Genomic DNA, 18,703 nt, shown 5'->3' with positions numbered 1-18,703 from the left:
AAAGCTTTGCAGGTGAAACATTTCTCTAGAGAATGCACCATGGTCTTCCTGTCCCTTATCTTTCCATGAGCTATGTAATTTCTTTTTTTACCTGGTAGGCTGCAAATTACAGGGCAAGGAGGGACAGAAAAGGCAGGTGAAAATTCATGAGACACTGAAAAGTGTATTTCATTCAAAGGTAAAGACAGTCTTGTTCTCCCTACATACTTTTGTTCTGCAAGAAATGTAATGGGTTTATAAAAAATACTTACTTCAGATAAGGGGGTCCTCATTTGAAACCATCACAAAACAATACTATGAAAGATGATAAACCTCCTTAGAATCATAGAATCATTTAGGTTGGAAAAGGCCTTTAAGATCATCGAGTCCAACCATAAACCTAGCACTGCCAAGTCCACCACTAAACCACGTCCTTGTCATTTGACAGATTCCCCCGCTGCCATCCAGCATTGCCAGTTTGTGCTCCCTTTGGTCTCAGTTTCCCTGTCTCCCTTTAATTTCCTTATTACTGTTTTCTCCCTCTAGGCATCTTGCATAAAGGAAACGGGGAAAACCAGTTTATTTCCCAGCAGCCGCCTGTAATTGGAAGCATTATGGGCAACGGCCGCAGACGTAGCATTTCTTGTCCAAGCTGCAATGGTCTTGCAGATGGGAACAAACTCCTGGCTCCTGTTGCCCTAACATGTGGGTCTGATGGAAGTCTTTATGTTGGAGATTTCAACTACATCCGAAGGATCTTTCCCTCTGGCAATGTCACCAACATACTGGAGCTGAGGTACACTGTGCTGAATGTGGCCATTATAATTATGCCCTTAAGTTCTGCAGAAATCTTATGTACCCAAAAGGAAAATGAGCAAAACTCTTAAAAAAACCCACAGCAAAACAGAAAAAAAGCTGTCCAGATTTGCCTCTTCTGCAACTCTGCTGACTTTGATTTACACCAGAGAAACACAGGCCTAACCAGTTCTTGCAGAATTGAATTACACACCAAAAATATTTATACATTTCTGTGCTGCTAAATCAAACTGCGTTGATGTCTGCCTTTTGGTGTAGATAGAGACCAGTGGGAATTCTTAAAATTAACAATCAACCTCTGAGATAACCTAAACTTGGAAGGACACAGCACTGATGATGATATGTAGAGGTTAATCAGGACAGATAATCATTCATGATTAAGACAGGATGATCACCTAGGGAGTCACAGACTGGGTTTTTCTGGTTGTTTTTTTGGGGACAAACGTATCAGTCCCTCTCAGTTCCCAGCTGAAAAGCAGTGTCAGGATGAACATATAGATGGATCATCTGAAAGTAAGTAAGTGAAGTCTTTCCTTTTAACCCCAAATAACAAAGGAAAAAATCTATTAGGAGAAATAGGGAGGCTTGTGAAGGAACATCCATTAAAAACAACGAAAGGGAGGGAAAAGTATAGTTTTGTTACAAGTTCTGAGGAAATGAAATAGATTGTGACCGAATCAAAATTTCAAATTGACCTCACTGGGGATATTTTTCCTATCTAAAATTTCCACAACAAATACAATTAACCACTTCAAAGCAGCAGGGCCTGATTCTGGACTCTGTGACCAGATGAGACTCACTCCAGGAAAGTCAATAGAGTTAAACCTGTGTTTGTGAATGAGGCTTCTCTGCTTGAGGGACCTGACCTAACGTCCTGAGAGGTCAATATGAGGTTAGCATGGTGGGAAGGTTCACATTCCCATTTATCTCTCAAGATCTGGCCTGAAAGTGAGAATCTTTCAGAAAGTAAAAAATCTTCCTGCTCTACTCAGATTTAATGTCCTGGCTGCTGGGGACAAAAGTAAGGCTCCATGTCTGCAAGGACTGCCATGTGGAAGCTTACTAGACAGCTTACTAGGGCAGCAGTGCTTTGTATTCCCATTTGCTCCACAAGGCCACAGGTAAAAGTGAAAGAGCTGATCTGCAGCAAAGTTGGTGCAAGATCCCATTAGCCCCTCATTTAGAAACACGCCACAGTCATTAGACCTTGCTGAAGGTCTTATCTGGCACGCAGAACCGGCGTCGTAGATCATGGTGTACGAGAAAAAAAGTCCAGATAGCCATCACAAGGCTGGCACGTACAGAATAGCTGTCTTGGTATGCTCACAGGGCGACAAGAAAATCAGGAGGAGTCATTGAATTAGGAAGCCCACAATGCTGGGGTACCTTTTGAGTAAATAAGCAAGAACCTGATTCTTGCTATTCTGTTACGTGATATACGAGAACATAACGTCTCTCATGTTTGTAAGGTGGGAAGCTGGGATAAATCTTCATCCCTGGTCCACATTAAAGAATGTAATATTCTTCCAGTGCCAGAAAGTTATTTTAAGAGCCAAAGGTGAGATTTCCAGAAGAGCCTAGGTGATTTGGGGCCCAAATCCCCTTGCAACTGAGTGGGATTAATATCTCATTCCCAGAAGTACAATTGTAAAAACCCGATCCCTGTTTCATTGTCAGTGGAAATACCAGACCCAGCGGAGGTTTTGCAGAGTATTTCCTGATTGGAAAAGAGAAAATTGGAAGCCTTGACAGAGCGGCCTTGCTGGCTTTTGTGTAGAGCCACAGAGTTAAATTTACTCCAGAATTAAATCTGCTGGAACGATTGCTGCTTCATCTGTGCAAACACTTAGGTTACTGGATCTAGTAAACATTTCTTCACTCTGGTGTGCTATAAAGTAAGTGGGTTCAGATGCAGGCTGACTAAAAGCTATGGAGGAAAGCCATTGCTTTTGGACTAAATGGAGTTTGCTTGTGTCTTCTCAAATCAGCATCTCCTTGGAGATTAACACCCTCGCTATTTGGCTTTTGGGTTTTGTTTGGGGGGGGTGTCTTTTGAGTGTAGCGTTGTGTTGCAGAGAGGAAAGCAAATGCATTGTGGGTCGCAGATAACTGCGGCTGCGTATGTAACTAGACCCATGAAAAACGTCCGGCTCAGCATAATTTCAGTCCTCTGGGCTAGGGTTCACGAGATTACGGCAACGAACTGCCACCCATAACTGTGCAACTGTTAAGTTACCTTTGTAGATCACAAGGTATTGCTTTGAGAGTGAAAAAAACTGTAAAGATGTCTGCATCTCCATATATTTAGCTCAGTACTGCTCTGAATGGTAACGCCTGCCTCGTCCGATCTCCTGCATAAGTGAATAACTCCAAGCAGGTGAGATCGCGCTTCCTTTGTGACATGCAGCGGTACATAAGTGAGCTCACTGCCAAGTAATATCCAATATAAAATATATCAGTGTCATTCCAGCTAAGTCTTTATTTATTATTGCATTGTATGATACAGTTACTGTCAAGTTTTCAATCTGCTAATAATGCATCGAACTGAGCTGCTAACACCTCATTCTTTCTTCTGTTCCCTGCTTTCCTGTCTTCTGTCAGAAATAAAGATTTCAGACATAGGTAAGCCAACCAGTGGAGAATTCTTATGCCGCTCCCTGTCTTGTTGCATGTTGTTACACAGTGAGCCACAAGTGCCATTTCCAGATGATTCAATAGCAAATGAAGCTGGCATGATTAAAACTGGCGTAGGCAATCAGTCATCAGAACTGGGAGCCATTAATCACAGAGCAGAGTCGCACAGACTTCTGCATGAGCTGTTATAGCTGTAGACAGGGGAAGTATAGACACGAGGAGCAGGGTAACAAGAGGAGGAGGGTGGCAGGAAAAGCGGGTGGGAATTAACCAAGAAAGCAAAGTAGGGGCACCATCAGGATCCAGGTCACTGGGATAGCTATGATGGAAAAATAATTCTCGTATGGTGAAATGTCTTCCTTTTGAGTTCTGGGGAGGGCAACAGGCATAATGAAGGGCCAGATGTAGCCCAGCGTCGCCCACCTAGGGAAGTAAGTTTTTGTAATTCTTTGTCAGTCTGAGCTCTTCATAGAGAGCCTTCCCATTATGTGAAAGTATGTCAGGCTCAGATGGGAGGTAGTGCAACTCGGAACCTTAGTCAGGAAATGCAATAAAAAAGAGAAAGAGTAATGACAAGAAAACAAGATGAAAGAAAGACTCCTAAATTGGAGCTTTGTCACTAAGAATATTTGTCATTTGGGTTCACTGGAGTTTCAGTGAGTTTGATCCAATCAGTTGCATTCAGGAAGATGTCAACCTCCTGTCACTGTCTGTGTTTGCAAGGACTTCTCTGGCTCTGACAAGTTTCCCATCCTTCTCCTTGGTTGCTTTCTAAATTAGAAGCTTAGACTGTGGAGTTGGGATTTTTTTTGTTTGGTTTTCTTTTTGCATTGGGATTGGGGATTTTTTCTTGCTACGTGCTTTTTATTTACTGTTTCTTTGACTTTATAGAGGCTGTGCAAACCCAGAAATGTTCATTTTATCTGCATGCCTGGAAATGCAATGATGTAGAAACTGTTTTTTTGTCTTATTGCCAGAACATTAATGAAGGGCTGAGCTTCCACGGTATAATGGACTGGCCCAAAGCGTCTATTAGCAGGGCTGGGAGGTTGGTACACAAGACCTCTGCACTGACTGTCTTCATCAGGCTGAGTTCCAGACCCCCAGCTCCTCTTTCACATCATTTGAAGGCAATAGAAAAACTCATTTCTCTTTGGAACAGCCAGGTTGTATCCTTAATGCCCTAGAAATACACAGCCACTAAAATGCACCTGCTTTGACAATGAAGGGCAGCAGCTGAATACCTGTTACAAGAGTTTTTATATATGAAGGCAATAACTGAGTGAAGATATATGGACTGGCCGCAAATGCTGTGATGCCACCAGAGCCTCACCAAGTTGGCAGGGCTTCAGCCTTTAGGCAATTCCTAAAAACTAAGAAATTAAATGAAAGAAAGCCAAGAAGTGCCTGCTTCAGTGCAGTCCAAAGGGGACCAGTGAGGGAGGAGAAGGAGATGAGGAGCTCTAGATCAAATATTCCCATCTGTGACTACATTAAGGGAGTCATCCATGTGAGTTAGTGTCTGTTCTGCGTCATTTGCCGTAATATTTCTTGTTAGGAAGCCTCTTCGTTCCTAAGCCACAAGGAAATGAGTGGGTGTAGTCTTAGCTAAAGCTCCAGCGCTTTGAGCTCCAGAAGGTCCTAAGCTTGACACCGTTGACAGGCAACAGTTGCAAAGGGTGAGATCCACAGGACTGAATCTCAGTGGTTTGGAAAAGCTGCAATCCATATGCAAAAGCTTCCTCGCTTCAGTCACTTCCTGACTACGTAGCCTGTGGTGAGCTTGATCTCCAGAGGTTCTGGAGCTACCAGCTAAGAGGCTTGGCTCTACAGCACAGCCTAGGTAGCCAAGGTCTAACTCTGCAACAGCCAAAATGGCTGTGTGTCAACATGGGGGATGTTAGCCAAGCCAAAAAGCATCACCAAATTGTGATGCCTCCCAAGTTTACACACATCTGTCATTCACTAATAGATTAATAAGAACTTAACTCCAGTATGTTTGTGTATGGACCTGTCTTGATGGGCCTATAAAAGCTAAGGACTTTTTCCAAGCATGGCAATAATAATTTGCAGTTAATTATCATTACCTTTTCTCTGCAGGAACATGGAGGGCAGGGAGGCATTTCTGTCTTGCAAATATGCAAAAAGTGGCCACACTTAACCATATTCTTCCTTTCTTGTTTCCATTCATACCTTGGAGAGACAAATCTACAATTAGTGGCAAAAAGAGGTATCTGAGAAAACTGCCCTAAGATCAGATCAAAACTCCTTTGCAGTCCCTGGGTTGGCTTATGGCATTGCGATGAAGTTTTATTATCCAGCCTGTGACACTAGAAGAGCTTTGGGCATTGCACACAAACTGAAAACACTAAAAGGCCAAGTGTAAATTCAGCTCACTGCACTGTGTGGCCTCCTTATGTATTAATCTATTGAATGTCACCCAGGGAAAAAAAAAGACCAGTACCTCACACAAGCTATAATAAAATCCTCTGTTTGTGAGCTGCAGGGTGCTTAGCATGGAGCCATGGAAACACAGCCCTGCCGAACAAAAACCGCTTGGCTTCAGGAATTCGGTAGTTCTTTAGTCACCAGCAAATGCATGTGGCCAGCAAGGCTCAGAGGGGAAGAGGGCAGCTAGCACAGAAAGTTTTACGGAGGTGTTTTCGTGTCCTTAAACAGAGACATCAGATCCAAAGAAGCCCCAGGGGTTTATTCAGATCATCTGTTATGGGTAACTAACTTTGGTGTTGTGACTGCTCCTGTCTGTTGACCACAGTGGGAGCCAGAGCCATACTGTTACCATTAACAGAAGTTGTCCTTTAGAGGAGGTGGTAGGTGCCCTTGCATTTAGGAAACTAAGATGCAGTTCATCTTGTAAGATAAATGTTGAAAATAAGTCAGACAAACCATACCTAAAAAGATGCTATTTCTCTCCACTGCCTATAAAGGGAGTTAAGGCAGCCAGTTCAGATGTAAGCATCCACCCTGTAACCATCTAAAGCTTGGTGAGATGAATCCCCTGGCTTTGAGCAGAAGCTAATGAAAAGATGCAGTCTGCTGTGCTGACGCATTGTAGGTAACCTGCTGAAACCCGGGGCCATCTCCCTTTTCTCATCTTTATTCCTTAGAGACTGGCTTCCCACTCTGGAGCAGGAGGTTCCTTCCACAGGCTCCTCCAAAACACGGGCTCTGGGCCCAAGGGAACAATAACAACTTTTGCTTAAAGCCTGTGTGTCTGTTATAGCACAACAGAAGAAATCCAGAGGAGTGCCCCCTCTTTGCCTATTTACCCAACTTTTTATCTCTTTCCTTCCTCATGCCTCTGTGTAAGGAATCATATAAAGCATAAGCACTTTAAAAAGGAGTTTGAAGCTCCAAACATATCTGCAGAGCTCCCCAAATGGTGCTGGTACTATGCTGTCTGAATAATGAGAATGAAAAAAGGAAGGGGACAAGGCAGATGTATGGGAGAGCCTATATGCAACCCCAAACAACTGGGATCACTGTGGACTTGGAAGATTTCCCTGTGCTTTCCCAGCACATCACTGTATCACAAGCATACAAGGAAGCAATATCACAGAATCATAGAATCGTTAAGGTTGGAAAAGACCTTTAAGATCATCGAGTCCAACCGTTAACCCAGCACTGCCAAGTCCATCACTATACCATGTCCTCGAGCACCACATCTATCCGTTCTTTAAATACCTCCAGGGATGGAGACTCAGCCACTTCCATTTCACTTTGGCCTCCATTTCACTTTGGCCTGCAGAACTTCTGCTTATGAAACTGTCTTCATTCCCAGTGACCGCACCATCATGCCCACTAATACCCACTAAAGTGTCTGTTCTTGGCTAGGGACCAGCCCACCCCGTCCCTGCAACTTTGGTTTGTTGCTTCAGGGACTTAAAATATCAATGCAGTGTGCAGGGTTTTCTTCAAAAAAAAAAAAAACCATAATAGCAAAAGGAATGATCTGAATGGGAAATCAGCTTTTCACCCACAGCCCTTTTCTAGTGGTGGCAGTGTCAATACGGGGGATAAATATTCTAAGACTACAAATACTGTAACTGATTAAGTCTTCTGAATAGTAAAAAGTCCTGTCTTTTGTTCTGGTCCGTTAGATAACTGAGCAATGAGAGGATGAAAGGAAAAAAAAAAAAAAATCTCTGCTTCACCCCAGGCAGATTTATTTCAGTTGTTGTTCAGTTCAGTCCAATTTGCAACTTGGATTTGCCTATTGATTGTGGCTTTAAATGAAAAGCAAAGCCTCAGTGTTCCTGGCTCCAGCGCTCATGCATTATCACAAATGAAGGGAAGCAGTTTGGAGCTTTTACATTACTAACGTATGTTTGTTTAGCATCTCTCATCCTGAAGGATCTCAAAGTGTTAAACAAAAGCTCCGGTGTATAACGCTATGCAATTCGTGCAAGGGCAGATCGTGACACCTTCCCGGTACAGTGGTGAAAACTGTTGGCAGAGACCAGGGGGGTAAATTCAAGCTTGATCATTTTTAAAGGTTTGTGTTTTACCATCCTCGCTCCAAAGCATTCCAGGTTAAATGCTCCATTGCCTAAGCCATCCCAGGGGGCCTTCCACCCGCAAAAGCCCTGTGCATGGAGTGGTGTGTAGGAGACCACGGTAAGCCATGCTCGTAAAAATAAAAAGTCTAGCTGATAAAAAGGAACCAGCACTTCCTATCGCTCACCCAGAGCCATGCAGCAGAAAAGATATGGTTTGTGTTGGGGCTGCCGATACCATTAACAACGTCACATTTAGAAAAGTAATCGTATGTCGTAGGAGAGTTTTGCTATCAGCTCACCAGGTGAAACCCAGAATAGGTTTTAAGTGACCCAAGATGATTACCATCCCATGGGTAGCTTAACCAACATAACTTTCTACCTCCACCTCTTCCAAAGCACATTTGTTGTAAAGCTGTGTGTGCTTCTGTGGCATCCAGCTATGCAGAGGATTAAAAGTTTAACCAGTCAGAGCTAATTTTTCAATGATTGTGAACTTGAACTCACCCCTACTTTTTCGAGGAATCTGTATTCAGCACCTCATTAGTAGAACTAAACTTGAGTTACCAGCAGCTACTCAAAGTATTACCTTAATATGACAGTTTTTTTACTTAGTAAATTTACGTGGGAAGTACCATTCAGCTTTTCTGCTGGATGAAGGTTTTGCTTTTACCTGTGGTTAAAAGAAACCAGCATTTGCTTCAGTGTCCATTTTCCACAGGAGCTGGGATTAGAAAATAGTTTAAGATCTCGCTCTTCCACAGAAGGTTGTAATCAATAATAAAATCCACCAGAGTGAGGCTATGAAATCCAAAAATAAATGACAATGATAGTGCTGGGAGGGGGAAGTGGGAACCTCCAGTTCTGCTACCATTTTTCTTCAGCTTTGGGAAAGTCATTCGCCTTTGCCTATCTGCAAACGGCTCGCTGTAAGACTCAGTGAAAGCTATCTGTGCTTTCCAGACGAAGATGCTAAAGAATTGCAAAGTGCCATTAAAAATGTCCTCCTCTTGTCCACCTCCCATGCAAAACAGAGATTATGAACAGCTCAAAAGCTGACTGACATTCAGCTGGGCTTTGTCAGGACAGTCAGCGGAAAATGCAAGGCCCTGATCAAAATGATGATGGATTCCCACAGGGAACTTCTTCCACCAGGGTTGAAGCCACTTGCTTAGTGTGAGTGACATGCAGGTAAATGAAATAATACCCTACCAGCCTGCTGTCATTGGAAAGGAATACAGATGGAGACTGAACTGTCAGGCTGGACCTGTCTTGAAGGTCAGAGCATTTTATTTAGCAAGAATCAGTGTCATTCGTGGAGATGAAATCTGTTCAGACTTTAATAGGATAAATCACAAGGGATATTCCAGAATAAATCAGAAAGGATTTTTTTTTTCCCAAAGTATTAAGTAATTTGAATGAAGAACCAACTTACGGCTTTTTTAAGCAGAGAATAATTCAGTAGTTTTTATGTGTCTGAAGAGGTGTTAATCTTCCTAACATAAAGGTTGAAGGAGAGAGGAAGTTTCTTATTATGAGGGACAGAGTCAACTGTGATCGACACTCAGGTTTCTAACCAGCTTCTCCTGGAACAATTCCACTCAGTGCAAAATTGTGAACTATGGCCTATACGTTTATTAAGAATTCTTGGGACCTGGTGAGTTTGGACAGCTTGAAGGTGTTCTGGAGAAAATTAGAGACTTTTTCCTACTTGTTCTAATTACTACTTAGCCTTTCTTAGAAGGAAGGAGACCTGAGTTCAGACAGCAGCTGTTACACATTTAATCTGTTGGTTTCAGCCTTAGAAGAGATGTAGCTCAATACGCACTAGTAGTAAACACTTGATTTTAATAAAAGAAGTTAATGTTTAATAACTATATTAAACTATAGATAAAATCCTTGAAAGATAATTTCTCAAATTGTGTCTAAACTCATCTGGTTGTTTTTTCTGGCCAATTCCATCGAATGCTTTCCATAAAGTGGTTGCTAGTTTATTCATTTTTTCAGTCTTGGGCTCATTTAGTGTTGTAGTTATGGAGCTAAAGACATCTTTCTGTCTGCTCACCCCGTTTTTGCAGCCACCCTTTCTAGTTTTTGAGGAAGCAGTGAGTGCATGGGGTTTAGCAGGGGACTGATGTTCAGGTTCCTCAGCCCTTCTTCTAGTTCGTGTTGCTACGTAGGGCAAAATGTGGCACTCCAAGGACCATTTTCTTTCTCTCTTCATTGAGGTCCAGCCGAATTCAGTGGCCGGACTCCCCCTAATCTCCACGAGGGCAGGATAGGACTCTAGGGTCTTTGCTGGAGTCAGCAAGAGCGCCAGATAAGCCCTGATGCAGTGATTTTCAAGAGTATATCTTCAAGTGCTTTATACTTGGGGGTTTGCTTTTGGGTTTTTTGTCCTGGGTCTTTCTTGGGAGGGCAGATTTTTTTTTTTTTTTTGCTTTATTTTCTGCACCTAGTGTACTATGCTTTCCCTTCACTTTCTAGCACTGCACTAACACAAGTTTCACGACTATGTCTATATTAAGTAATTTAAGCAATCCTGGACATTAGAACTCAACCTATAGTGGTTCCTGGCATGATTTTGGCTCGGGCCAGTGAGCCCTTTGGTAGCTGCCCTCCATGCCAGAGAGCAGCCCAGGCACAGTGACTGGTAACAGATATAGCTCGGGGTCCTGTGCTGTAACACACCGTGTACTAACGTTGTCAAATACGGCACTGCTTCACTTTCCCGGTCTGCCTGCCCTGTGTATTTTTATTCTCTAAAGTGCTTGCATTGCCTGTTGACTTAAGAAAACAAATCATCCGAAAAATAATAACGTCATGCCCTTGTTTTTCAGCCACAGCCCAGCTCATAAGTATTACTTGACCACAGATCCAATCACCGGCTCCATCTACCTCTCCGACACCAACAGCCGACGTATCTATAAAATCAAGTCAACCACGTCAGTGAAAGACATTGTGAAGAATTCAGAGGTCTTGGCTGGAACCGGGGATCAGTGCCTCCCGTTTGATGACACCCGCTGCGGAGATGGAGGCAAAGGCACTGATGCTACCCTTACAAATCCCAGGGGTGAGACTGCTTTTTCTCCACAGGCTTTTTTAAAGGGGTCTTTTTGAAAGGGGCTTGTTTAGTCATGCTGGAGACTGCTCTCCTCTCCAATTCAGAAAATGCCTTTGGATTTTGCGGGTCTTCCCAAATCAACCCACAAACACATCCTAAGGGCTTGCCTCTGGAAATCAGCGGGTATGTCTCTCCCTCAGCCAGTCCTGGTTCTTCTTATTGAGGTGGCTGGGAGGAGCGCCAAACCAGAGGGGTGTAGTGATGGGCACGTGTCCAAAGGGCAATAAAATAAATCCATCCATCAATTTTATACCCACTTAGCCACTACTTTTCCATACCAAATAACATGTTTGGTCCTTCCCAATCCGGACTGGATTCACTTACTTTCAGTTCACTGAAGCTTTCTTGGCATTAAAAAAATAAAAAGCTCTATAAGCATTGCTATATATATAAAATAGCAACAAAACCAGCATACAGCTGAGAGATACATAAATTGAGGTTTATACATTGACATTATATATCATGGCATCCAGCTTAAATCCTATAGGGGGGTCGATACTAATTTCCATATGGGAATGGTATAATTCAGCGCGACTTCACCTGACTGCTGATTAGCTTACTTAAATGTGATAAAAGCACAGTCGAATCAGAATAAAAGCATCACACAGCCTTCATGACTGTGAACTAAATTGTTCAATACAGGTTTAGCCAAACATATGCAGTCCTGTGTGTAGCCAAGACTTCAGTCTGGCAGCCTCAAGGTAACAAGCTCTGCATATGGAGGATGTCGGTCCTCCCAGCTGTCCACAGCTCCTTGGAAAAAAACACATGGAGGGTGTAGAGATGAGGTGGAAGATACCGTTGGCGTACACATCTGCCGTGTTTGTGAAGAGGGGAGAGAAGGACCCCCGTGCAGGAATGCTTTTAGAAATGTGGCATTTTTGCCTGTTGTGTGTCTTCTTGCCCAGCTGTTAGGAGTGTGGGGAGTTATTTATAGGTTCTTGGCTTCAGCATCAAGGGGCTGCAGGTTTCCTTTCTCCTGGCATCTGGGAGTGGTAGCTCCCTCCTTCCTCACCACGGCAATTTCCAAGCCTATCCCAGCCTCTTTGTAAAGCAGCCTCTCAGCAAAACCTAGGGATCCTTTAACAAGTTATTTCACAAAGAGCAGGCAAGATGAAGACAGCTGAGCTGTTGTTTCTCTTCTTGGCTTGACTTCTCAGAAAGTTATTTTTCTTGACATAGAGATGACATTATTGTTACTGAATCCAAGAAACCCAAACTGATTTAGTGACCTTTTGTGTCAGCTCTAGTTGTGATTTTTTTTTTGTTACATGTCAGCTAGTTGTTTCCTGGCAGGATGCAGAAAAATATACCTTGGGAGACCTGTTTTTTGCCAAAAAGGACTGAAAGCCAAACTGCTACCCTCGTAATATTCAAAGGGCCCAGCATGGTTTCCAAGCACTCCAGACTCCCATGAGGTGACCGTTATATTGGGATAAAGTATTGCCAGAGGCACAGATATAGAAAGGGAACAGCTACCTGTGGTCAGGTTGCGGTGTAGAAATTGTCTCACTGAAATGAGAGGGCTGAGTGGAAAGAAAATTAAGTGACTTGGGCAGAAAGATTCAGGCAGTGCAGCAGATGAGTCATGAGATCAGGGAATCCAGAAATCTGTAATCCAATTTTCTACACCACTTTGATGTTCAACCAGTGAAGAAAAAAAAAAAAAACCAAACCACCAAAAACCCACAACTTCTCTTGGACCTGTGCTCTCCCTTGTACAAGATAAGAGGAATATTATTCATTTCCCTACATGGGTGGACATTGGAAGGTTTAGATGAATTATGCTTCCACTTTGCTATGGGAAACAGAGCTCTGGAGTTCAAAGCTTTCAGCACTGAAATCCTTCTTGTTGGCAATTCAAGCTCTCAGGAGGCCGTTCTTCCACCTCAATCATATAATGGCAAAATGCATGCATTCATTCCACACAGCTCTGGAATTTCACAAAATAGAAGTAAACTGAGGGTGAAAGAGGAAATGACACAAAGCAAAAGGCAACAAGAAAATAATAATCCAGAAAGCCCATGCCAGTGGAACGTTCATAAAGAGTGTTCCCTGATCTGGTTCTAGCCTGAGTTCGCAAAGTCTGCTGTTACAATAGCTTTGGCAGGTGTGACTCGTTTCCCATTCACCTCAATAAATGATTAACAGTGAAAACTTACACTGACAATGTGGTGTCAGCATAGTTTATACCTTCACGGCAGTTCATCCTAGCAGAAAAATCCAGCAAATGCTCTTCCTTCAAGTGATTGTATTTCATAATAGTTCAAAATAAAAATAATTCCACCTTTGGAAGAAGGGGCAGGTGACTCAGGGGGATTACAAGGATGTTGTGAGGATATGCAGGGAGAAGATCAGAAAGGCGAAGGCGCAGCTGGAACTTAAACTGTCCACCGCCATTAAAGACAGCAAAAAAAGTTTTTATAAATATATCAGCGACAAAAGGAGGGCCAGGGAGAATCTCCCTCCTTTCTTGGATGCAGAAGGTAACCTTGCCACGAAGGATGAGGAGAAGGCAGAGGTACTTAATGCCTTCTTTGCCTCAGTCTTTAATAGTCAAGCTAGTCATCCTCGGGTTTTTCAGGCCCCTGGGCTGGGAGATGGAGATAGGATGCAGAAGAAAGCCCCGGTTGTTGAAGAGGTGGCAGTCACCGACCTGCTCCTCCACCTGGATGCTCACAAGTCCATGGGCCCAGATGGGATCCACCCGAGGATACTGAGGGAGCTGGCAGAGGAGCTGGCCAAGCCTCTCTCGGTTATTTATTCGCAGTCCTGGTCAGCCGGGGAGGTCCTGGATGACTGGAAGCTAGCAAATGTCACGCCCCTGTACAAGAAGGGTTGGAAAGAGGATCCAGGGAACTACAAGCCTGTCACCCTGACCTCGGTGCCAGGGAAGGTCATGGAGCAGATCATCTTGAGTGCCATTATGCAGCAAGTGCAGGACAACCAAGGGATCAGGCCCAGCCAGCATGGGTTTATGAAAGGGAGGTCCTGCTTCACTAACCTGGGCTCCTTCTATGACAAGGTGACCCGCTTGGTGGATGAGGGGAAGGCTGTGGATGGTGTCTACTTGGGCTTTAGTAAGGCCTTTGACACTGTCTCCCACAGCATTCTCCTGTAGAAGCTGGCTGCTCACGGCTTGGATGGGTGCACTCTGCGCTGGGTTAAAAACTGGCTGGCGGCCGAGCCCAGAGAGGGGTGGGGAATGGAGTCAAATCCAGTTGGCGGCCGGTCACCAGTGGTGTCCCCAGGGCTCAGTGCTGGGGCCGGTCCTGTTCAATATCTTCATTGATGATCTGGATGAGGGGATCGAGGGCACCCTCAGTCAGTTTGCAGATGACACCAAGTTGGGTGGAAGTGTCGATCTGCTGGAGGGCAGGAAGGCCCTGCAGAGGGCCCTGGCCAGGCCGGGTCGATGGGCCGGGGCCAACTGTATGAGGTTCAACAAGGCTCAGGGCCGGGTCCTGCACTTGGGTCACAACAACCCCAGGCACCGCTGCAGGCGTGGGGAGGAGCGGCTGGGAGCTGCCCGGCGGGAAAGGGCCTGGGGGTGTTGGCTGACAGCCACCTGAACATGAGCCAGCAGTGTGCCCAGGTGGCCAAGAGGGCCAATGGCATCCTGGCTTGTATCAGGAATGGTGTGGCCAGCAGGACCAGGGAGGTGACAGTGCCCCTGTACTGGGCACTGGTGAGGCCACACCTCGAGTCCTGTGTTCAGTGCTGGGCCCCTCACTCCAAGAAGGCCATGGAGGTGCTGGAGCGTGGCCAGAGGAGGGCAACGAAGTTGGTGAAGGGTCTAGAGCACAAGTCTTATGAGGAGCGGCTGAGGGAGCTGGGGTTGTTTAGTCTGGAGAAGAGGAGGCTGAGGGGAGACCTTATTGCTCTCTACAACTACCTGAAAGGAGGTTGTAGCGAGGTGGGAGTTGGTCTCTTCTTCCAGGTAACGAGTGATAGGACGAGAGGGAACGGCCTCAGGCTGCGCCAGGGGAGGTTTAGGTTGGATATTGGGAAAAACTTCTTCACTGAAAGGGTAGTCAGGCATTGGAACAGGCTGCCCAGGGAAGTGGTTGAGTCTCCATCCCTGGAGGTATTTAAAGAACGGATAGATACGGTGCTCGAGGACATGGTTTAGTGGTGGCCTTGGCAGTGCTGGGTTAACGGTTGGACTCGATGATCTTAAGGGTCTTTTCCAACCTTGAGGATTCTATGATTCTATGATTCTATGATTTGTTGTACAAGTAACCAGTAGTCCTCAGGTTGTCCTCTGCTTCCCTGTCTTGACAAGGGAATAAACACTCATAAGTGAATGGTCAGAGGAAATTAGAAAATTATTCTGTAGCTATAGAGAGATCAGCTGGCCAGGGAAGGAGTTCGAATGTTCACTTCTTCAAGAATCCGCATTCTTCATGGGACTCTACTTTTTAAGGCTAAAGCTGTTTTTTTGACTGAAGATAATTACTTCGTGCAAAGTAGGATTTGTGTGTTTTAAGGACATCTTTGCACTTGTTCAAAAATTGTAAGGAAACAAGGTCTTGCCTCCACTTTCATGATGTTTTAATTAGCTGATGTTTGCAGCTTGCTGGAAAATACTGAGGGAATACACTCCTGGCAGATGAAAAACAGCAATTCATAAAGACTGGAGAATCAGTCGTGAGGTGTCAACATATACTTTTGCATCTACCTTTAGCTTCTTGGACCAGTCAAGCATCTGGTCTAAGCAGATTTTTTGGCTCTCTTCTCAGTGGAAAGACACTGGTACCCTGAAGGTGGTTCATTCTATGCCAGTGCACGTGTCCAAGGTAGGATGAACCACGTTCTGGGAGTGCTGATCTCCTCCTGGAGACAATGGCCTGAAGGATGAGGTCCCTGCCCCAGCTAACACTGTTCAGAATGGTTCTCCACTTTCTGAGCAGCAGCCTTTTCCCCACAGTTTTGATCACTTCTTCCAGTTCCCGCCTCACCTCCCATGAGTTCAGAGTGGATAATTTCATAGAATCATAGAATCACAGGATGGTTTGGGTCAGAAGGGACCTTCAAAGATCACCTAGTCCAACTTCCCTGCCATGGGCAGGGACATCTTCAACTAGATCAGGTTGGTCAAAGCCCCATCCAGCCTGACCTTGAACACTTCCAGGGATGGGGCATCCACAGCTTCTCTGGGCAACCTGTGCCAGTGCCTCACCACCCTTGACACAAAAAAATACTTCCTTATATCCAATCTAAATCTACCCTCTTTCACTTCAAAACCATCATCCCTTGTCCTATCAATACATTTCTCTGAAGTGCCTTCTGGACAGAGGTTCTTGTCTCTCTTTATTGAAGGAAAGAGAACTCCCTTTAGATGATCAGCTTAGGCAAGATATTAGGAGGGATAAAACATACCCCAAGAATTTCACCCTTCCCCTGTCTTTGGCTTCTCTGATAAAGGTAGGCTATACAAATACAGGACAGGTAAATCAACAGATGCAATAGTGGTGCCAGTTGCTTGGTCAGGGTATTTATCATAGCTATTAGGAACCAGTCTGGTACTTCCAATTCATTTGCCACAGAGCACAGCAAAGCTTTCAGATGCTAATGAATTTCGATATATCCTTGCAAATTAAAGTGTTACCACTTTCTAATTATCATCTGCTAATAATGATCCTCTTCTACAAGCAATCTAAAGAAAAATTAAAACTCCAGCTTGTCAGGGCATTTGTTTTCATCTGAGTACTCACCAGTGGTTCTCCTCGGGAAAATGTTGTGGCAGAGAAATGACCAAGGAGCCTGCAATTAAGAGAGATTGCAGTGACAAGTCTGACACAATAGGAAGAAGGTTTCAGAAGGGACGTGGTGCGGAGGGGGCATCTCATTCATTTAGCACCACAAAAACAATGCAAAACGAAGTAATTAATTTGAGGACAGATTGCTTCCTTCACTGTGTCCTGCTGAATGTGTAAACAAAATCTCAGTTGTTCACTAAGTGTTCATGAGTTCAACAGAATTAAAAGAAGAAGCTCAACCCTTCACAATCTGTTAACATTTTTATTGTCAAATAATAATGTAAGGGCCATTTCAGGGAAGACCGGAGGCTGACTGAACAAAATATCTTGTCTCTTACTGTAGCCAGAAAAGACACGTAGGGAAAGCGGCAATGGTATAGTGGCCTTTCCCTGCTAACAGTCCAAATTCTAGTCATTGACATTTAGGGGGCTTTCTGAAGAGGTTGTAGCTGGACCTGTGCTTAGATGCCACCGTCAGTTGGTCTGGAAACCTCCCTGAACACCAAGTTTTGTCCTTCCAGACATCCTGTGCTAATAATTTCCACAATTTGTTTAGCCACAGTGTGAAAAAGCATGGTCTTTTTGAGGCCAGAACAGTATTTTCTGTTATCTCTGTGCCTTTCCTAATGCATTCCTGTCTTCTAGCTCCCTCCTTGACCACTGCAGAGCACAAAGCTGATCTTTGCAGAAAACTTTTCACAGGAATTCCAAAATCTTTTTCCTGTGAGCTATTTTACAGCTTGACATTGCATATGGGTAGTTAGGCTTACTCCTTCCCCTGTGAATTCCTCTGTACTTACTGACATTGATTTTCATCTGCCATTTTATCACTCAGTCATTCAGCATCCAGCCAGACAAGAAAGCTCCAAATTTGGATTCCTTTAGAACCTATTTTTTTACTTAAAAGGGTTTCCCCCCCCCCCTTTTTTTTCCCCTAAGTAGAGCTACATGTGCAATGCAATCACTTTTAGCAGTTCGTCTTCTAGAACAAACCCACCGTGTCCCAGTAGCTATTTGCAGCGTGACGTTGTGCTGTCACCTCCTCACACTACAAGGTCCTGACATTTCAAGCAAATGTCATCGCGTCACAATTTTCTATCAGCACAACTCACTGGTGTGATGCACGTCGTGCTACAAGCCCTTGTTTCTTATGGGACCTCCAACTACCCAAGAGGAGCCAGCATAATTTCATAAAGTATGTATTTCATATCTCAGCGCTTAAAGTTTGGATCTGCAACGCTACCTGGGTAGTGGCAGCAGATGTTTTCTCTCAGTAACTGTGAGATTGAACTTCGAGCTGTGTGCTGAAAATCTTTAATTCCCTTATGTTCCTATGGAAACATGAGAGGAGCCTTCTGCCAAAGCAAGCCAAGGCCTTTGGCTTTACAGGCGTAACATGTGAATTACCCATTTCTGTGCCCATTTGCAGGAGCCAGCTCCCAGCACTGGGACTGTGCCATTTTCAGAAAGGAAACACAGAAAGGTCCAATCTAACCTCCACAATCTGCTGCAAAGAAACCATGAGATGATTCTTTCCCTCTCTGCAGAAGTCATCCATCCAAAGACACTCGTCTGCGGGAGAGCTGGATTCCTTTCCGTAATTAGATTTGATTCCAAGACAATCAGCTAAAGTCAGGAAGGGATTGAAGCTGTTGCCATGTGAGGGGCATGTGCAAATGGGAATTTAGGGCTTTGACAGACTGAAAACTCTGTTACCCTGCAGAACATCCTAGGAAATGCAAGGCAATTGAGATTGCTTAGTCTCCGTGAAAGAGGGATAAGCAGAGAAGTGCTCTGTGATAAGAACACATGCACATGCCATTGCCCTGGAGCAGGATGATAAGTGGTAACTTTGCTATCCACTTTAACTT

At 44.3% G+C, this 18,703-nt stretch overlaps 1 protein-coding gene across 1 annotated transcript in view; it reads left to right on the top strand.

Annotated features, from left to right (window-relative positions):
* Nucleotides 1-18,703, top strand: part of TENM4 (teneurin transmembrane protein 4) — a gene marked incomplete at its 3' end in the record, with an annotated part of 426,912 nt that overhangs the window by 360,608 nt on the left and 47,601 nt on the right. The window contains exons 22-24 of the mRNA XM_082337632.1: nucleotides 526-775; nucleotides 3,397-3,417; nucleotides 10,787-11,019. Of these exons, the coding sequence (XP_082193758.1) occupies nucleotides 526-775; nucleotides 3,397-3,417; nucleotides 10,787-11,019 (504 nt within the window). The remainder of the gene's footprint in view (nucleotides 1-525; nucleotides 776-3,396; nucleotides 3,418-10,786; nucleotides 11,020-18,703) is intronic.

The sequence above is a fragment of the Platalea leucorodia genome (assembly GCF_965183815.1).
Source record: "Platalea leucorodia genome assembly, chromosome: 2".
In the NCBI taxonomy this organism is placed as follows: Eukaryota; Metazoa; Chordata; class Aves; order Pelecaniformes; family Threskiornithidae; genus Platalea; species Platalea leucorodia.
The sequence above is the reverse complement of the archived record's forward strand: the minus strand, read 5'-3'. Positions and strand labels throughout refer to the sequence as shown.